Source organism: Brachycentrus maculatus, unplaced genomic scaffold, assembly GCF_059751285.1.
Source record: "Brachycentrus maculatus isolate JH-2025_06_01 unplaced genomic scaffold, ASM5975128v1 h1tg000285l, whole genome shotgun sequence".
In the NCBI taxonomy this organism is placed as follows: Eukaryota; Metazoa; Arthropoda; class Insecta; order Trichoptera; family Brachycentridae; genus Brachycentrus; species Brachycentrus maculatus.
This window is the reverse complement of record NW_028281036.1, coordinates 1,468,615-1,488,089: the sequence shown is the minus strand read 5'-3', so window position 1 is coordinate 1,488,089 and position 19,475 is coordinate 1,468,615. Positions and strand designations below refer to the sequence as shown.

Sequence of the window (19,475 nt, the reverse complement as noted above, 5' to 3'; positions counted from 1 at the left end):
ATTTCTAATCAAACGATGCAATACTGATTTTTTATTCAAAACATAAATTTATTTGTCGAGTCAAACAAGGGAAACGAAATAATAATGCAAATAGATAAGTTCAATATATTTATTACCAATATAGTAAAATCCTAGCAGAAATTATATTAATTTATATTTACAATGAAAATTCAGCTAGGAACTCAATATCAGGTAAGAAGTCTTATTTCACTGCTAATTCGTTCCGTAACCATATTTTGCGTGACTTTTCATGTGGGTGTTGAGAGATGCTTTTTGAACAAATGATTTGGTACAAATATCACAAATATGTTCTCTAGTGTCAGTATGTATTTTTACATGTTCAGTAAGGGTCCTTGCTCTGGCAAATGATTTTCCACAAATTTCACAATGGAAGTCTTTGGAACCTGAAAAATAATAACGAAAATGAATCAAAAGGACAATATAAGGAAGTTTTGTTTCTTTTATTAGTAAATATGCTATCAAAATGAAACAGGGTATAGTTATACTTATTTAAAATTTTAAAAAATATTAACAAACCTGAATGCTTAATCATGTGCTTAGTGAGTTCCCCTTTTGTGAAGAAGCTGTTGCAGCATATCTCACAAACATGGTTTTTCTGTTTCAAATGAACTCTATTAACATGGTGTTTCATTTTTATGAGTCGGTAAAATATAAGATTGCAATAGGAGCATATGAATCTCTTGCACGGGACTCCGTGGACTTCATAGGCGTGCTTGTTCCTTATTCCGTGATCGTTGAATCTCTCCATGCACTCTGGACACGGATGGGGCTTCTCCCCTTTGTGAACAATCTTCCCGTGCATCTGCAAAGCTCCGGGGCTCTTGTAAACCTTGTTGCAGAGTTTACAGGGATATTGGTTACGCCCCGAGTGTGTACTGACATGCAACAAGAAATTGGCCTTTGTGCCACTGGTTTTTCCGCAAATGTTGCAAAGATATTGAGGAAAATGCCTCTTATAATGCCTGGTCAATATCACAGGATCTTCGAAAGCCATATCACATTTGGGGCAAACAGTAGCCATTGGATCTAGTGATGGAATGCTTTCATTAATTTTCTGGATATCAACATTATCATCGTGCAACTTCTCTATTTTATCTAGCTTTACCTTCTTAGAAACGGGAATGAAATCTGAAAATGCATCAGTATATTCTAAATCTTCATTGGAATATGAATCTGTATTTTTAGAATCCCCTAGAAAAATAACATTATCAATTAGAATTGACTGACAAATCACAATAAATAGAAAATGACTTAATTATTTTTATATTACAATCAATGTTGTCCATTGGAGTGTCAATTGCTTCTATTTTTGTGCGGAAAACAAGTGCAGACCTTAAATTGAATATACACGTTTGGCAAATTAAACATTTCATGGTGTTTGAGCTTATTGCCAAAATCTGAAAGAAAAAAGGAGCGTGTTAAGAATAATAAAACTATTAAATATGACAGTGAAAATTGTCTTTTCATAAAAATAGAAAAAATATTCTATTCAAATTTCATGGCATAATTATTTTGATTATATTGATCAGAAAATTGAAAACAACTGTTTTTCCCAGCTGATGACTGTCATTGTATTACAAATTCTAGAAATTTGCTACTGCTGTTCAAAATATAATTAAATTGAATAAAAAAATAAAGGTCTAAATATATTACACACATGCATTAGATTACTTGTAGAAATATGAGAAATTAAAAAGGCAATTCATAATAATTTACAACTGATAAATACACAAGTAAATGATTTTTCTTAAAGTCTGTTATTAAATATTTTTAAATCACTCATCATTCCTGATCCCTTTTGTTGTGACTGCCAATCAACATTAAAAAAATAAAGCCACTTGAGATCTACCTAAACTCTTTTGCCTAGCCACCAAAATATTTTGAATTTTGTTAAGTAGAAAGTGTTTAAGTATTAATTTATATTTATATACTTGATAAAGAAACAGTTAGCTTCAAAACCGGTAGACATTATAATTAAGTTATAATAAAATATTTATAGTGATTTTAAAACAAAGTTACATTTTAATTATAATTAAATTTACATTAAAAAAATATTACTGATTCTATTTTCTACAAATAAGTCCTCTTTTTGAGAAGTCAAGTATCTGGGAAGGGTCTCTAAAATGGTAATAATAATAATTGCTAATTTATAAACCCCTATTTTCATGAAAAATGGACTCATGGATGCTTTTTAATTGTCATTTAATTAATACATGTGTAAAATTATTTATTAAGCATTCCCCTATCCTATCCTTACTATCCTACCTGCAGACAAGACTCTAATAGAGGCTTTTCAGGTTATTCCTTTAAAAAAAATTACCTTTCTACCTATGTACGTCACCATTATACATGTGACCATATTTTCTGTTTTCCAATACATTAATACATTTTACATATGTATAGTTTTTATTTTTATTTTTTTATGTTAATACATTTCGGGTGGATGTTTTTTACAATTGCAGATTCGATAATTGTGTACATAGAGTTTAGACCTTGACAAAGAGATTGGTACATAATATTCATATAAAAACATTAAATAATTTCTTCTTATCTGACATTGCAATGAGACCAGCACAGAAGGTAAAAATACCCTTCCCATCCTTAAGCATCAATAGACCGAACGGGTAGAAATACCCTTCCCGTCCAAAGTCCGCAAGTCTGATTTTTTACAGTCCGATGTGGCATGTAAAATTACATAAAGTGCACAAACTAGTATTTATGGCCTGCCATATCGGACTGTAAAAAATTGGGCTGCCAGACAGTAAAATTTCTTGTAGTGCACAAACGCCCTAAGGGTGTTAAAAAGCATCAAGCGGTAACAAAGGGACTATTTTTCAAGTAATGACGTTATTTAAATGGGGGTACAAACTTTTAACTGGAAGCAGTCCTTCAACATTTTAGAGTAATTTTCCTTTTCTCCATTGAATTCATAATTTTCATGCATACTTCTCAGTTTACCAATATGGCCGCATATCACACATGTACCTGGTGATAAAGTACATCTTAATACTCTTTTTTTAATAGCGTTCCCCGAAGATCTGGAATCCGAAAACAATAATTTTAATCAATTCAATAATAAAATTTTAAACAATTAATACATACATACACACACTTTAAGTTTAAAACTATGTCTGAGCTTGAAACTAAGATTCAGAAATAATTATGTATTTAGGCATCTCAAAAAATAATTGCGCTAGAATTCAAATTTGAGTTTTGACAAACGGTCTGACAAATTCTCAAAATTCTCCGAGTCAAACGCTTTGACCAACTTCTTCTTCTTCAAACCCTTACTGCACCCCGATGGTGCATAGGGCACTGCATCATATAAATGCAGTGTTACCTCGATCGTTAACACATGAAGGAAAGGTGATCAGCCCTCCGCTTCAGGTACCAGTCCAGGGTAATATTAAAATATTAGAGTGAAAAAATCACTTATATTTATTTGACCCCCCTGGGAATCGAACCCGGGACCTCCAGAACGGTAGCCGAGCGTGCAAACCAATACACTACGGAGACGGATGTTAATTTATCACAACAATCAAGAACCCATTTTCTATAATACAACAACAAAAAAACTCATCTCATATGTTATCTTCTCGTTGATTTTTTTTTAAACGAAATAAGAGGATTTTTTCAAGATGTCTGCATTATAATTTTATTACATAAGGTTGAGCCAGCCATCACCCTGGTCAACTGTCTGCATGAGTCACTCTAAACAATTATACACAGAGAGTATGTTTGCTGGCGTTCAATAACAACTCAAAGGAATCGTTCGCCAGTCATTAGTTGACGATTCCTAATCCATTTACATACTCAGACTCGGCAAAATGTGCTAGCCATTTAAGTTTAATATTTCTTGGTTATCCAAGAATCGGTTGTGATAAAATTTGCATCCGATTGTGGTGATGTTTCCATAGTTGGATGACAGGATAGACCCTTTTTCATAGTGAAACGTCTGTTTTTTTATTTTAGAAAACCTCCTGCTGCATCCAACTTTGCAGAATAGAAAACATTCATATTGTTCGATTCATTACTTAATAACCCCAAAATATTAGCCAAGATTGAGACCCATGTATGTATCCGTGAAGGAAATTGAAAAACATTTTGAAAACGAAAGGTATCGACATTTTACAGTGTGATTAATGTTTTTAATATTTGAAAAATACCTTCGAGTCGGCAGAAAATTCAAAACGCTTGAACAGTATAAATAATCCAGATCCATATCCATGTTTTTAAATACTGACAATATTTTTGATTTCTCGAAATTTCACCAAATGTTGACTAGCACAAATAACGAAATTAAAACATTATTTTCGTTTGATTTGTTTTTATTTCACAAATTTTTGACACAATAATATACATAGACAATTTCTGATTTTTACTGTATATCATAGACAATTACATGTTCGTATTGTCAAATTGGTTCTTACCTACACATTAAAAATAACTCCCTATTCAGAAAAGAGAAGTAATATTTCCGATAGTACGGAAGACTAAACAATACACCCGTAAAAAATTATTTCTGAAACTAAAATACACATTAGCCAAGCTTTTTTATAGTGGAGCAACTACAACTTACATAAAACTTAATGAAAAAATTTAAAAAGACATTCAAGTATTTAATGTGATAAATGAGAATTTTATGGTACTGAAAATAACATGATAAATAAAACAACATTAAATATGCATAACATGAGTAAATAAATCTTATGAAAATTCACATTTTTGCATTATACCAGCATGTTTTTATCCTTCCTTGCACTATTTATTTCACAATAAACATATCCAACCTCATTGCTTCGTTTTCCTCAAATCCAGGCTGAGACTTGACTGTTTTCATATGGTTTTCCAATGTATTCAGACATTTTACAAATTTCGAAAATGCTACTCCCGATAGTGTGTTTTCATGTGAGTTTTCAGTGTACATCTTTGTATAAATGTCCTGCCACAAATTTCGCATTTGTGATCTCTGCTATTAGTATGTATTTTTTTATGCTGAATCAAATGTGTTGATCGAGAAAATGATTTCCCACACACATCGCAGTGGAATTTTTTTACACCTGTAAATTGAGAAGACAGTAAATAATACATATATATAAAGAGGATTATAATGCTAATAAATTACATGAAGCAAGATAATCAGTTTTACACTTTAGGACAACAGGTTTTAATCCTTGCGGATGATCTTTGCCCGTACCTGGTAAGGGCACCCCAGCGAAAAAATAGCTTAAACTGATTTTATAGTATTATTTTATGAGGTAGTTAAATGTATTCTCGCAGGGTGGCTCTATGTGTATGGACTGTAGTGGACTCTATCACCAAATGTCGGTATTATTTAGAATGTTTTAAACATATATTAATATCATATATTTGGAATTAAAAAAACCTGCCTTTTTCCAAATAAAATCTTCATTAAAACTCATCAGTCAAAGAGTTATATAAAACAATTAATATCAATGTTGACTGCAGGAAATAAAACCCAAACCCCATCCATGGCAGTTAAATATGCAAACCTCTACCCTACAGAGGTGGACCAATGCAATACAAGTAACTGTTTTATAAAATGACAAACCTGAATGGCGAAGCATGTGCTTTCCGACTTCTTCTTTCGTGTAAAATTCGTTATTACATATTTTGCAATTATAGTTTCTCTTCTTCAAGTGTACTCTATTGACATGATGTTTCATTTTAGTAACATTGTAAAATACCAGATTGCAATAGGAACAGACAAACCTTTTACACGGAATTCCGTGAACTTCGTAAGAATGCTTATTTCGTATTCCGTGATTGCTAAACCTTTCCGGACACTCTCGGCAGGGAAAAGTCACTTTTATACCTTGGTGAAACGATTTTCTATGTAATTGTAACCCTCCCGCACTCTTGTAAATCTTGTCACAAAGCTTGCAAGGATATTTACGACCGGTGTGGACTCCTAAGTGCAGTAGGAAATTATATTTTGACACGCAAGTCTTTCCGCAAATGTAGCAGAGGAATTGAGGAAAATGCCTCTTGTAATGTCTGACTAGAAAACAATTATCTTCAAATCTCAACCCGCACTTCGGACATACAGTGAGCATTGGATCCAGTGCCGGTATATCAATTTTACTTTGCTCTTCATTAATTTTGAATAAGCTTCCCATTTGCATATCCTCAAATGGCACATTCTTGCCATCTTCAACAGAATCAGAAAACACATCAGCATATTTATTTTCATCAAAATCACTCTTTGTTGTTTCACCATTTTCAGTTGTGTTAAGCGAAGTTACATGAGCTTGTGGTTCCTTTTTTTTATCTTTTTTTGTATTTTGTTTCTCAGCGTATTCAACTAAAAAAAAATTACAATTTAAGATTAAAATAATGATAAGTTATTTGAAATTTTAAAAAAATTATACCATATATTAAAATAATCGTAAAAGAAAATTACTGCAGAGAAAACTGTCGTCATATGGTGTTTCTATTGCTTCAATTCTTTTACGAAAACCAAGTGCTATCCTCAAATTATGAATACAAGTATGACATATTAAGCATTTTGTTGTCAAAGAATTGTATCCAACAATCTGAAAAAGTAAAAAAATACATATTATTTTTATTCAAGTGAAAAAGTATTCAATGGTGATATATTTAGTAAACATATTTTTAAACTATCAAAAAAGCCTTATGTTCCTTCCAAATTTGTGTATTTTTTTTGTTGAATTTATGTATTAAAATTGTATTCATAAATGTATGCTAGAAGAACAAAGAGACGCAGTTCATTAACGTTTACAATATTGTCCCCAACACATGCAACTCCTTTAAAATCATATATAAGGGGTGGAGGACAGATTTTTGTGTGCTCAGATAAGATTAAAATTCAAACGTATATACGTCGCGCTCGCTCTTTGTCCTTTGAGTTTCAGTACTGAGTATTATTTGATTGGTTTGGTGACGTGTTTTCTTTGTGTTTATACTCAGTACTGTTAAGAAGCGAAACATCGTGCTTCACTCAATTTATGGGCGTCGCTTTGCTCTTCTTGCCTTGATAATTTTGTAATTTTCAAAATATAAAAAATTGTCTTCATTTGAGCGTTTCAGTCTTCCTCGTCATCAGTGTTCCAGTACCATTAGTAGTAATACCTTATTTAAAATAAATTTTTACACTGCGAATGATTTGAAAGTCTGAGTGGAGCGATCTTGATTCTGCCAGCATTGGATGGGACAATGATAGCTTCCATTGAAGGAAAAATAATGAGAAGGTGAATCTATGGTGTCTCAATCCATCCCTGGGTGACGCCTTCTCGGATCACTTTGCGTTTCTCGGCAACGCAGAAATGTGAAAATATATTTAAAAAAAACATGGATAGGACTCTTTTTCTCCCACCCAACAGGACATGAACCGTGATCACATAAACAAGATAATGACAGGTCGTAGATGCCTTCAAATGCCTTGACTTCTGTATTCTTATTCTCGAAAGACTTCAGATTCAAAAGATTCATCTTTGTTGAGATATCTATGATATATCTTGATAACACCCCATTGGGAGTTAATTTAATCTAACATTTTTAAAGTATTGCTCAAACAACACGATAGTATTGCTCAAAAAACCCTATTTTTTTTCTCTCCCACACAATGCATACTGGAAAGCACTAAAGCAAAAGTGCAAGAATCCCTTACCCGTAACATGACCTTGCATTTATAAGCAGGGTGCAACAAAGTGAGAGGGGGGAAAAAAAATAATAACACGATGCTTGAAAGCTTCGTTGCCATATAAATGGTCAAAAAATCATTTTTTTAAATATTATTTTCTTAGATATGACAATAGAAAATTATTATAAATTACATTATACGCTACACAACAATGTATTTAAGATTAAACAAACCTTTAACTGAAAGCACTCCATAAGCATCTTGGAATAATTCTCTTTTTCACCATTATACGTATAACTTCCTCGCATATTTCTCAGTTTATGAACATGCCCACATATTACACAGGTGCCGGATGTCAAATTACACTGCAACACTCTTTCTGAGCGGCGGTTTGATTCCCTAAAAACGTAAATTAGTATCACTCTAAAGTTTACATTAAAATCGGTAGCAAGAAAATTAACTTTATACAAATATCAATGGAAAAATATTGAAATGTTAAGGCAAACAATTCATTTGCCAGCGAGAGATCACTTACCTCTGAACTGGGATCAAATTCAAAACGCTAGAATAGTATAAATAATCTAAATCCATTTTAATTTTATGAAGGTATAGAGTAACGGATACTAGGATAACAGATTATGTACGGTACTTAGTTTGATTATTCTTATTGTCATCAATGAAATTTCACAAAATCTGACACTTCACCTGTTTGTTTTGTTATTATTTTTGCAGTTTTTGACATGACATGGGGCAACGTTCGGATTTGACACAGCGAGATCGATCCGATCAACTGTTTTTCGTATACTTTTATTTTAGAGAAATAGTTTTTTTAATGTTTCGATATTTAATAATTTTTTTAGCGTTGGCTCACTAGCAACTACAGTATTTCCAAGGAATTTCAACGTTTTTATTACAAATTTGTCGAATGTTAGTTATAATAATTTGAACATAAAAAAATAATCCACTCACATAAAAGAACAAGTAAAAAATACAAAATTAACGAACAAATAGGAAAATAATAAGCAGTGTTGCATAAGCTGGAACTAGAATATTGTCAGTCTGTTGGTGGATTTTTTTTTAAATCTGACCATGCTATCAGAAAACTACACAAAAATTCTGAATAATTCGTTCAATTATTTTTGTTAAAATGTACTAATGGACAAGATTTATTATTTTCTTATTTCTGGGACGCCCAAAGTATTCTTATTTTTTATAGTTTTTCACCCTTCAAAAGTGTCCCAACCAGTATCTGTTTTTATGACTTATCCTCCTAATATGTCAGTCAGTGTCTAGTTGTTTTCTATTTACAATATCCCATATTCGAATATTTGTATTATATATATTAAACTCGAGCTTTGCGATCAATTTGGTAAAACGAACGCCACCGCGTTCGTAAAAAAAAACGCGGGAATTCCAAAATTCCAAGAACTAATATTTTGATTTTCTGATTGAAAATTTCGAAAATAGGATCTCAACTGAACAACATTTTTCACTATTTTAAAGAAGTTCCGAATGTTGTTGTGGATATTCAAATGTTCCACAAGAATTCTTTTTCGAGAGGATGATTTCCCACACCTAAAATTTATTTAAACTTTTAAACAAATGACATACTTTGCTTGTCCGTTGCTAAAGATAATAAATAATAATAAAAACAACGACATTATGCACAGAATGGAAATGTAAGGATTTCTCAAGGAATTAACCATCATAAAGAAGATACCGTTTCAAAGAGTAACCAAAAAGTCTACACAAAAAAATTAACCGCATTCTCACTCCTCATATACTGCCAAATTAGGACTAAACGTTACAATTAGTTGTGCTTTACGAGATTCCTAATAATGATTCATGTCCGTACTTCCTTACCTTATCTATATGTTTCTTAATAGTGTGTCAAAAAAGTAAATGATAAAATTAATCTAAAATAATAGCGTATATAATTCTCATTAAACTCTTTCGAATATTTGATTTTACTTAATTTCTTTTCTCTGACGCCAGTTACGATTTTCTATGTCACTTTTCTTTTCTAGATGACTTCGCTAAAGTCAAAAATGCAACATAAAAAAGACTGACGCCATCTTTCAAATATGTACCAAACTTAAAGAATTTACGAACAGATGTCGAACATTACAAAAATCAGAAAAAATATGTTACTCACTTTTATTTGAGAAAGTGAATAAATGATTTGAGAAAATATTGTTTTTTCTTTCTTTTACCCCATATTATTTTTTTAATACTTTTTTTGTAATTTTCGATGGACGACCAAACTATTTTAAAAGTATTACAATGCATTAACTGTAGTTTAGATTTCATTGATAAAAGCTAAGTGCTTGGGACTAAAAGTAAAACGTATAATAATAATACCTTCATGAAAAATTATTAGACAGTCTAATATTTAAAAGATGGGAATTTGTTTAAAAAACTGGCTTAGTATTTTTGACGTGTAGGAGACAATATAGAAGTACTATGCGTCGTTAAATTTTATTATGTTTTTGTGATGAAGATTATAATGAAATTGAAATGACGGGAAAGCGTAACCCTGATATGGAATTTAGAAAGATCTTCACATCATTCTTAAATATATGAGATCTTAATTCTCTCGTTTAAGAGGTTAGCCTCTTTTCCGGGGATTTGATTGTCACGCATGTCACTCTAATTCAATTTATTATAAATGTCTCACAAAGCAAGGAATAAAAACAAAAACTTTTTTTCTTTCTCACACACATTCAGTTGAATGATTTCAATACACGAAACAAAATTAAATTCTATGTCTTATAATTATACTTATCAGTAAATAAGTTATTATTTATGACGGAAGGTATTAGGGTAAAGTTATGTGGTAATTATTTATAGGTTTATTAAAAAAAAACAAAATTTATCTGAGAAGCCTTAAAAAACGGGGATATATTCAAATATATCACTTTATCCCGATCATCAGAAAAAAATACAGTAAAACTTCGATACAACGGACCTCTATTTAACGAACTTCGGATGTAAAGGACAAAAAAATACTTCAAATGTAAAAAAATAAAATAAAAACGTCCTTTTAATACTATACATACTTAAATTCAGTGTCTCATTAACAGACGGGAGGAATATCTAAGTTAACATTCTCAACCCATAAAGGATTGTATTAAACTCGTTTTGTGTTTATAACAACCGATGTAATCAATATTTTCATTCATCATTTTCTTGTGGAAAATTCGCCTTCGTAAATACGTTGTTTTCGTAAGTTGGTAATGAATGACGACACATAAACGATGGACTTATTTTAATATTGGTAACATTGCAAAATTATTGGCGGCTCTATTTGTTGATGTTGATGTCCACCCTCCCACCCCCCCCCCTCATATTTGTATAACACAAATATGGTAGTGTAGTGGTAAACAAGCAATCCACACTACTACTATTACAGGTTTTTTAAACCATAGACAATAAACCATATGACGTGATAAAACGTTCAATGACGGAAATTTGATGACGTATGCGAACGCACGTTTTTCGTTTTATTCAATATCTAAAGTTTAAACCTTCATATCTCCCTTACTTCTCTACAGATTTTAATAAGAATGTTAACGATAGTTTTGTGATTTTTCATATTATTATATTAGCCAATAATAACACAGTGTGAGAATGATAAATTATATTGATTAAATTACAAGTGACCATGAATTTTTGAATAAAAAAAGCGATCTAAATAAAGTAAATTCAATAAAATCACCAGTCATAATTTTACCATCAGACAACTTAATTGATAGCCTTTTGACAGCTAGATGGTACTGCTTATTCACCAAGAAAATAGAAAACCGTTTTTTTTTCAGACTGCCTTCTTAATTTTCACACCGACTGTCATTTCGCATCGTCATATTCCCCATGTCACTTTTGTGTGCTTAATTTTTGGGTTACGACATCTGGTCACCTCAATAGAATTTCACATATATTCGGGCTACGAGGTCAGAATGGTTCCTACCTTTACGGGGCACGACTTTTCGAGGAATTTAAGGCTAATTTATATTTTTATTATTTATCTGCTTTTTACAGTAAATATTCGCATTCGACTTTATTTGAACGGAATATTTATGTTCATATTAAAGTGAGGTGTTAATATTTAAATGAGACTTTCATGTACGAATATAAAAATCCGTAATCACGATATGAAAATACTGAATATCATTTCAAGAAATTTGTTTCTCTTTTTAAGGCCCAGCATTCGTTAAATCGTAACTTAATTTTCTCTAAATCCAGGAAATCCATTCATCTAAAACATTTTACGTTATTATTTTTCTTCTTAAAAAAACCTTTTTTGTATTGAGAAAATAAGTTTTTCTTCGATATAAATATATGGTTTTGAAAAGAAAGAGTTATTGAAAGGCAAGGAGTGTTCGCCTCCGTAGTGTAATGGTCAGCACGCTCGGCTACCGTACTAAGGGTCCCGGGTTCGATTCCCAGGGGGGGTCAAATAAAAATGATTATTACTGTATTTATTACTGTATTTATTCAATATTACCCTGGACTGGTACCTGAAGCGGAGGGCTGATCACCTTTCTTTCATGTGTTAACGATCAAGATAACACTGCGTTTATATGATGCAGTGCCCTATGTACCATCGGAGGCAGAAAAGGGGTTTGAAAAAAATGAGTTAAAAAAATACAATGGCAAAAAAACGTTAACTCTAAAATCCTTGTTTTGAGAATTCAAGCATTTAAGTTTTTTTCGCCGAGTTCAAGAGACGGGTGGAAGGTAGAGACTGACTATGAAAGAAGAAACACCAATCGTCACACAGATTGTGACCCGGGAATAAGATTATATAAAATACAATGAAAAAATGATAATGCGAATTATATCAATAATTAAAAGAAAAAAACAAAATATTGGATATAAAATGAAGTGAAATTTAAGTCAGAATGAGATGAAAACGAGAAATGAGAGCTGTAATGTCTTGGCACTCGGTATTGCATATCCTTACTCGTACAAGCTTGTGCAAACTACCGCGAAGGTGTACTAATCCCTTGAGGATAACACCTCAAGGGACCTCTCATTTTCTGGTACACAAATACCAACGTGACAAGTTTTGAAATGAATAATCACCTACCTACAATAAGTCACTGAAATGTATGTTAAACTAATAATACGTTTGAAAGTAAATACAAATATAACATCTCATCCTCAAAACTGTTTACCGCTAATCAGTTTAGATTAGTAAACTACAAGCCCATCATTCAAGTGACCGCATTTTATTATTTAGGTACCTACGCACTTTCTACTAAAAAGTAGTGAAGTAACTACATAACACAATAAAGTAATGTGCAAATTATAAATAAAACACTTTTTTTACCACTGGAGAATTATATCGTTACAACTAATTTCAGAAATTACAGATGCTTCCTCTACGGGTTTGAATATAAACTGTTGAAATTCACACGCGTTTATGGAAGCATCTATAGATTCCAAAACTAGTTGGAACAATATGAACAACGTGTCGGGATGTGGTCCCGTGGTTAGTGTCGCGGACTCTTAAGTCGGAGTTTCTCGGTTCGAACCCATTCTACCACAATTTGATACCTATTTCTAATAATGAGCCGCTTAGGCTCACAGAAATAGTAGGAAATTGAATTAATTAAATATTAATTAAATATTAATATAATAAAACACCAATATTTCATTTAAAAAAATATATATATATATATATATATATATATATATATATATATATATATATATATATATATATATATATATATATATATATATATATATAATGTTCAAGTGGTAAAAAACAAGTGTTTTTTTTTATAATTTAGTCAAATTACTCTTACCACAAAGTGAGTACCGAAACAATAAGTAACATAAGTATTTTTTAAGGAATAATCCGCAAAGCCTCTAATTTTCTAGGCTTGTCTGCAGGTAGTATAGGGAAGGTAAATGTGAAAAATACATCACAAATACGCAATTTAAAATCCTACGACGCCAGTTTCGCAGCCGAGCGTCCACTCAACTACTCCACGGCGCCTGTCATATATCATATATGTCCCGAGTATATTTAAATATATATATATATATATATTTAAATATACTTTCTTTCTTACTTTGGGCATATCGCCAGAAAGAACGAGAAGAGTCTTGAAAAACTGGTAGTAACAGGTACAGTTGAAGGCAAGCGGGCAAGAGGACGGTCTCCAACAAGATGGACAGACCAAATAAAGGAATTAACCGGATCCTCGCTAAACGCTGCCATCAAGTTGGCCCAGGACCGGGAAGAATGGAGAGGACTTGTGCACCAAGTGCCTGACATTCCAGAAGACCACGACGCTCAGCATTGAGCAAGAAGATGAAGAAGATATATATATATATATATATATATATATATATATATATATATATATATATATATATATATATATATATATATAGATATATATATATAGATATATATATATTCTGTCCGCCTCCGTAGTGTAATGGTCAGCACGCTCGGCTACCGTTCTGGAGGTCCCGGGTTCGATTCCCAAGGGGGGTAAAATAAATATAAGTGATTTTTTCACTGTCATATTTATTCAATATTACCCTGGACTGTTACCTGAAGCGGAGGGCTGATCACCTTTCCTTCATGTGTAAACGATCAAGATAACACTGCGTTTATATGACGCAGTGCCCTATGCACCATTGGGGTGCGGATAAGGGTTTTATTTTTATATATATATATATATATATATATATATATATATATATATATATATATATATATATATATATATATATATATATATATATATATATATATATATATATATATATATATAATATATATATATATATATATATATATATATATATATATATATATATATATATATATATATATATATATATATATATATATATATATATATATATATATATATATATATATATATATATATATATATATATATATATATATATATATATATATATATATATATATATATATATATATATATATATATATATATATATATATATATATATATATATAATAACATTTTGAGGTGAAAAGTGTATTTTTTTGTAAATTATCTTAAAATCAGAACTAATTGTATAAATTACATTACGCACCTACCAGGGTAATATGGACATTCAGTCGGTTAGTCAATATATCGATGTTCCGAGAACACGTGAAATACGTGCGTTTACTTAATAATACCGTTTTTCCAAATAAATAGAGCAAAAATGATGTATACAAATGTACAAATGTATTTGCATATGACGTGCATTTGTGCCCAATGCTAATTTTAAGACTAGCTAAATTACTTTGAATTAATTGTCTAAGTATAAAAGCTACCGAGTGAAATGGAAAAACTAACGTACCAGTATTTGCAATAATCTCTCCAATTTATAATACTTTTTCAAGAATCTCACTATTTTTGTCCATTTTGCTGCGTCGTATTTAGAATTGGATAGTCAGAAAACTGTACTTTTGTCTTTTACCTCTCTTATTTTTTTTAAAATATCAGCTGTAACAATTTCATTTTAATGATCTAACGATGGAATGATTATTCCGAAATCGGTAGTCACGAATTAGTATTTTTTATAGTTTTACACAAAGTAAACGATGAATGATAAGGAGAGTGTTATATTACCATACCACAAAATTAACAATGCTTTTAATATTAGAAAAAATATATACCCAAATTAACCAGCTGCCTGACATATATAAAATAGAAACCATTCAGGGATCCAAAGTAAATTATCTGAAAAAATACTTCGTGTGAAAGATATATTTATATGTAGTGTGTAAGTCATATATTTTTTTTTTTTTTTACCTTATGTTTTTTTTTATATTTTCTCATTTATTTATTTTAAATATGCTTCTTACCTTGTGTTTTTCTCATTTATTCCTTTTAAATATGGTTCTTATGTCTATTTATTTTACCTGTTTATTGTTTTTATATTTTGCCATGTATTAGTTTTGGTTATTTTTCTTTTAAATCTTTTTCGTTACTTTATTATTTGTGTTTCAGGTTTGGTTACCTTAATCCCATGTCCCAAAATGAGAAGTAGAAAATACTCATTGGGAATATAATATGTATGACTTGTGTGTGTAATTTGTTTTTAAAAAATAAAATAAATTAATAAATAAAATTGAGTGACAGGAGAAAACTATTTGATCTGATTAATTAATACACAAATTTTAATTATATTTTAGAATCTCCCTTGTTATTGCAAATGATAAATATTTTTGCCCTAACCAGATACACCAGAAACCGTCAAATATTTTACTGTAATAACAGACGGACAGTGTTTGGATTCAATACTCCAAAACATCGGCAATGATTTCGCGGACCATATCGATTTCTGGAATAAAACACTTCCTAACTTTAAAGCAAAAATAATAAATTTAAAAATCAGGCTAATGCATCACCTGGTTTTATATGTTTATCTACTACTACTACTACTACTACTACCATCACGCCGTTTTCCGCAGGGGTAGGCAGAGAGGATGGAACGCCATACTCTTCTGTCCTGACATACACTCCTCGCCTCCTTCACATCCATACATATAGTCATACATGCCCTCCGATTACGCAGACTTTTGACACCGCCATATTTTAGGTTCTGATTGATCTGATCGTGCCGAGTCTTTTTCGGTCGTCCTCGTTCTGTTTTCCCGCTCACATATGCCACATATATTTTCTTAGTCATTCTCTCGTTATCCATTCGCTCCACATGTCCATACCACCGCAAAGAACTCTTCCTAATCTTTTCAATTACTCCCCGTTCAGCCTTATATTCCTTCCCTTATATGTTTATCCTTGTTTAGGGAAGTACTTTTCGAACCGATAATATACTTAAAAAGAGAAAACATATTTTTTTTTTTACAACATGTAATATATTATGTACAAATTGACTACGGCCGTTAATAAAGGGAAAAATAACCATGCACTCTATGAATACTTTAATTTATTATTTTCTTTGATGGTTGCTAGCGGCATCGATGCATATATTGTAGAACATGCGAGTGGTATTATAACACGATAAAACCTATTAATTATATCCGTACAGATATTATCATGATACCATTAAGATTCTAGTTAGATTATGTAAATGGGCTGATAAATTACAAGATAGTAAAGAAATATCTACCATAATTCACACTTAAATGAGGTGCGTACTGTAATATTCGTTAATCGATCATGTTTAAAAATACATATTATGCATATGAACTATTTTGAAGTAATAGTCGATTACCGTGAGTAATTCGTTTAATAATCAAAAATAATACCGCACCCCAATGGTGCATAGGGCACTGCTTCATATAAACGCAGTGTTATCTCGATCGATTACACATGAAGGAAAGGTGATCAGCCCTCCACTTCAGGTACCAGTCCAGTGTAATATTGAATAATATTAGAGTGAAAAAATCACTTATATTTATTAAATATCCCTGGGAATCGAACCCGGGACCTCCAGAACGGTAGCCGAGCATGCTGACCATTACACTTCGTAATTCGTTTAGCTACTGATATATCATACCTGCAAATTTAAAAAAAAGTAGTATGTAAATACATATATTTTAATTTACATACATATATATATATATATATATATATATATATATATATATATATATATATATATATATATATATATATATATATATATATATATATATATATATATATATATATATATATATATATATGTATATATATATATATATATATATATATATATACAGTATCTACTCAATGAATTAGGGCCACGCAGAATTTCGCGCAATTTCTCAATTCAAACAGGAATAACTCAGAGAAAACCTTGAATAAAACAACCTTGAATTTTATTTACACATGAACACTTTATTACGCTTAAATTATGCATACACTTTCATATAAATATAGTTAGTATTTAGTATTTCCACCTTTGGCAGAAATAACTGCCTCAATTCTTTTTGGCATACTTAAAATGCACTGTTTTATCATGTTTTTTATTTCTTCGTCTTCTGACCAAATTTTTTGAATATTTTTTTTTAGACAGTCTACTGTCAGATTTGGAAATGAGTATACCTTATTTTTTAACATGCTCCATACGTTTTCTATAGGATTAAGGTCCGGAGAATTTCCAGGCCAGGGGAGCAAAGGCAGATTTTTGTTAGAAAAAAAAATTATTATTGATTTAGCCCGGTGGCAAGGTGCCCCATCCTGCATGAAGGTGTATGGACCTTCTGTTGGGTCGAGTGTATGGTAGAAAGGCAATAAAATTCGTTCGAGGACCTGCTTATAGGAATTTTGGTTCATTGTTCCTTCCACGAAAAACAACGGCCCAGGTAAATTGTTAATAATACATGGCCATATCATTGTTGCAGGGGGTGTTTGATAACTTTTACCACACAGGCCTCATTGTAACGTTCCATTGGTGTTCTCCTGACGAATCGACGGCTCTCTGTCACGGCTTCTAACCGGCACTCATCACTAAAGATGACCTGAAAAATAATGAAAATTTAAGTTTAATTCAAATATATAAGTTTATTTACTAAAATGATATGTTGAAAATTACATTTAAATAAATACCTTTTTCCAATCATCTACCGAGTAATTTCGATGTAGCCTGGCCCATTTTAATCGATCCGCTTTCATTCGTGGTGTCAATTTTGGTACTTTTACAGGGCGCCTGCATTTCAGATTTACTTCGTAAAGACGTCGCCTCAGTGTTGATACCGATATATTTATACCCTCTTCTTCCAATTTTATTTTTAATGTTTTTGCTGATGCACTACGGTTTTCTAAGGCACTTTGAACGATTTTTCGATCAGTCCTCGGTGTTGTTTTTCTAATCCTACGACAGTTCTTTCGCCGATTGCTGGTGGCGGGTGACTGATTTTTTATTGATTTTGAAATTCTGTCCACTGTTTGACGAGAAACGTTTTCTTTTTTTGAAATTTCTCTATTAGATAGTATTCCTAATTTCAGTAGCACTATAACACTAGACTTTTTTTCCTCAGAAATGTCTTTAATTTTTCCCATTTTGTCCTTTTCAAAAAAAACACTTGTGTTTACAAAAAAAAATTATAATTTATGAACTAAAATTAAAAATTAAGTTTTTTTCACAAGACACGATAGCTATATAACCTCTCTAAACAAAGCAACAACCAGAACTGAAGAAACTTCACTAATAAATGAGATAGGACTATTTTTTGAACTTTCAACTATCTGTCTACCTGTGCTAATTAGGGACCTTTCTCAGAAAAAGGGTTTGAAATTTTATAAAGGCTTAAATTATCCAGGTATATTTTACATATTATTGAAGGTAATATACATGATATTAGATGTCAATAGAAAACTTAAAGTATTTATGTAAAATAAATATAATAATCCAAAAGATTTCAGAGTATTCAAAAAAATAATGGGTGGCCCTAATTCATTGAGTAGATACTGTATATATATATATATATATATATATATATATATATATATATATATATATATAAATATATATGTATATATTTATATATATATATATATATATATATATATATATATATATATATATATATATATATATATATATATATATATATATATATATATATATATATATATATATATATATATATATATATATGTAAGGCGAAGATTATCTGCATTATCTGCAAAGACAGAGTGGCTTTCTATATATATATATATATATATATATATATATATATATATATATATATATATATATATATATATATATATGTGTAAGGCGAAGATTATCTGCATTATCTGCAAAGACAGAGTGGCTTTCTATTTTTTCTGCTTACCCCTGCTGTAGTGGCGTGATGAGTAAGTTATTTAGTGAAAGAAATAAAATTTGA

At 30.8% G+C, this 19,475-nt stretch overlaps 1 protein-coding gene across 3 annotated transcripts; it reads right to left on the bottom strand.

Moving 5' to 3' along the window:
- Positions 1–95: 95 nt before the first annotated feature.
- On the bottom strand, positions 96–8,362 carry LOC148305147 (uncharacterized). Of its 3 annotated transcripts, XM_088267150.1 has the most exons (9): positions 8,181–8,359; positions 7,879–8,044; positions 6,446–6,578; positions 5,594–6,346; positions 4,812–5,081; positions 2,891–3,059; positions 1,292–1,418; positions 538–1,212; positions 96–404 (listed from the first exon to the last, which is right to left on the bottom strand). In XM_088267150.1, exons 5-9 carry the CDS (start codon positions 4,979–4,981, stop codon positions 214–216), a joined length of 1,332 nt encoding a protein of 443 aa, XP_088123276.1. In that variant the 5' UTR covers positions 4,982–5,081; positions 5,594–6,346; positions 6,446–6,578; positions 7,879–8,044; positions 8,181–8,359; the 3' UTR covers positions 96–213. The 3 variants fall into 3 exon arrangements, 2 of the variants coding, with proteins under 2 accessions (XP_088123276.1, XP_088123278.1); XR_015838236.1 differs by lacking the exons at positions 96–404; positions 538–1,212; positions 1,292–1,418 and having other exon boundaries at positions 2,928–3,059; positions 8,181–8,362; XM_088267152.1 differs by lacking the exons at positions 4,812–5,081; positions 5,594–6,346; positions 6,446–6,578; positions 7,879–8,044; positions 8,181–8,359 and adding an exon at positions 4,188–4,417.
- Between the last annotated feature and the right edge of the window lie 11,113 nt (positions 8,363–19,475).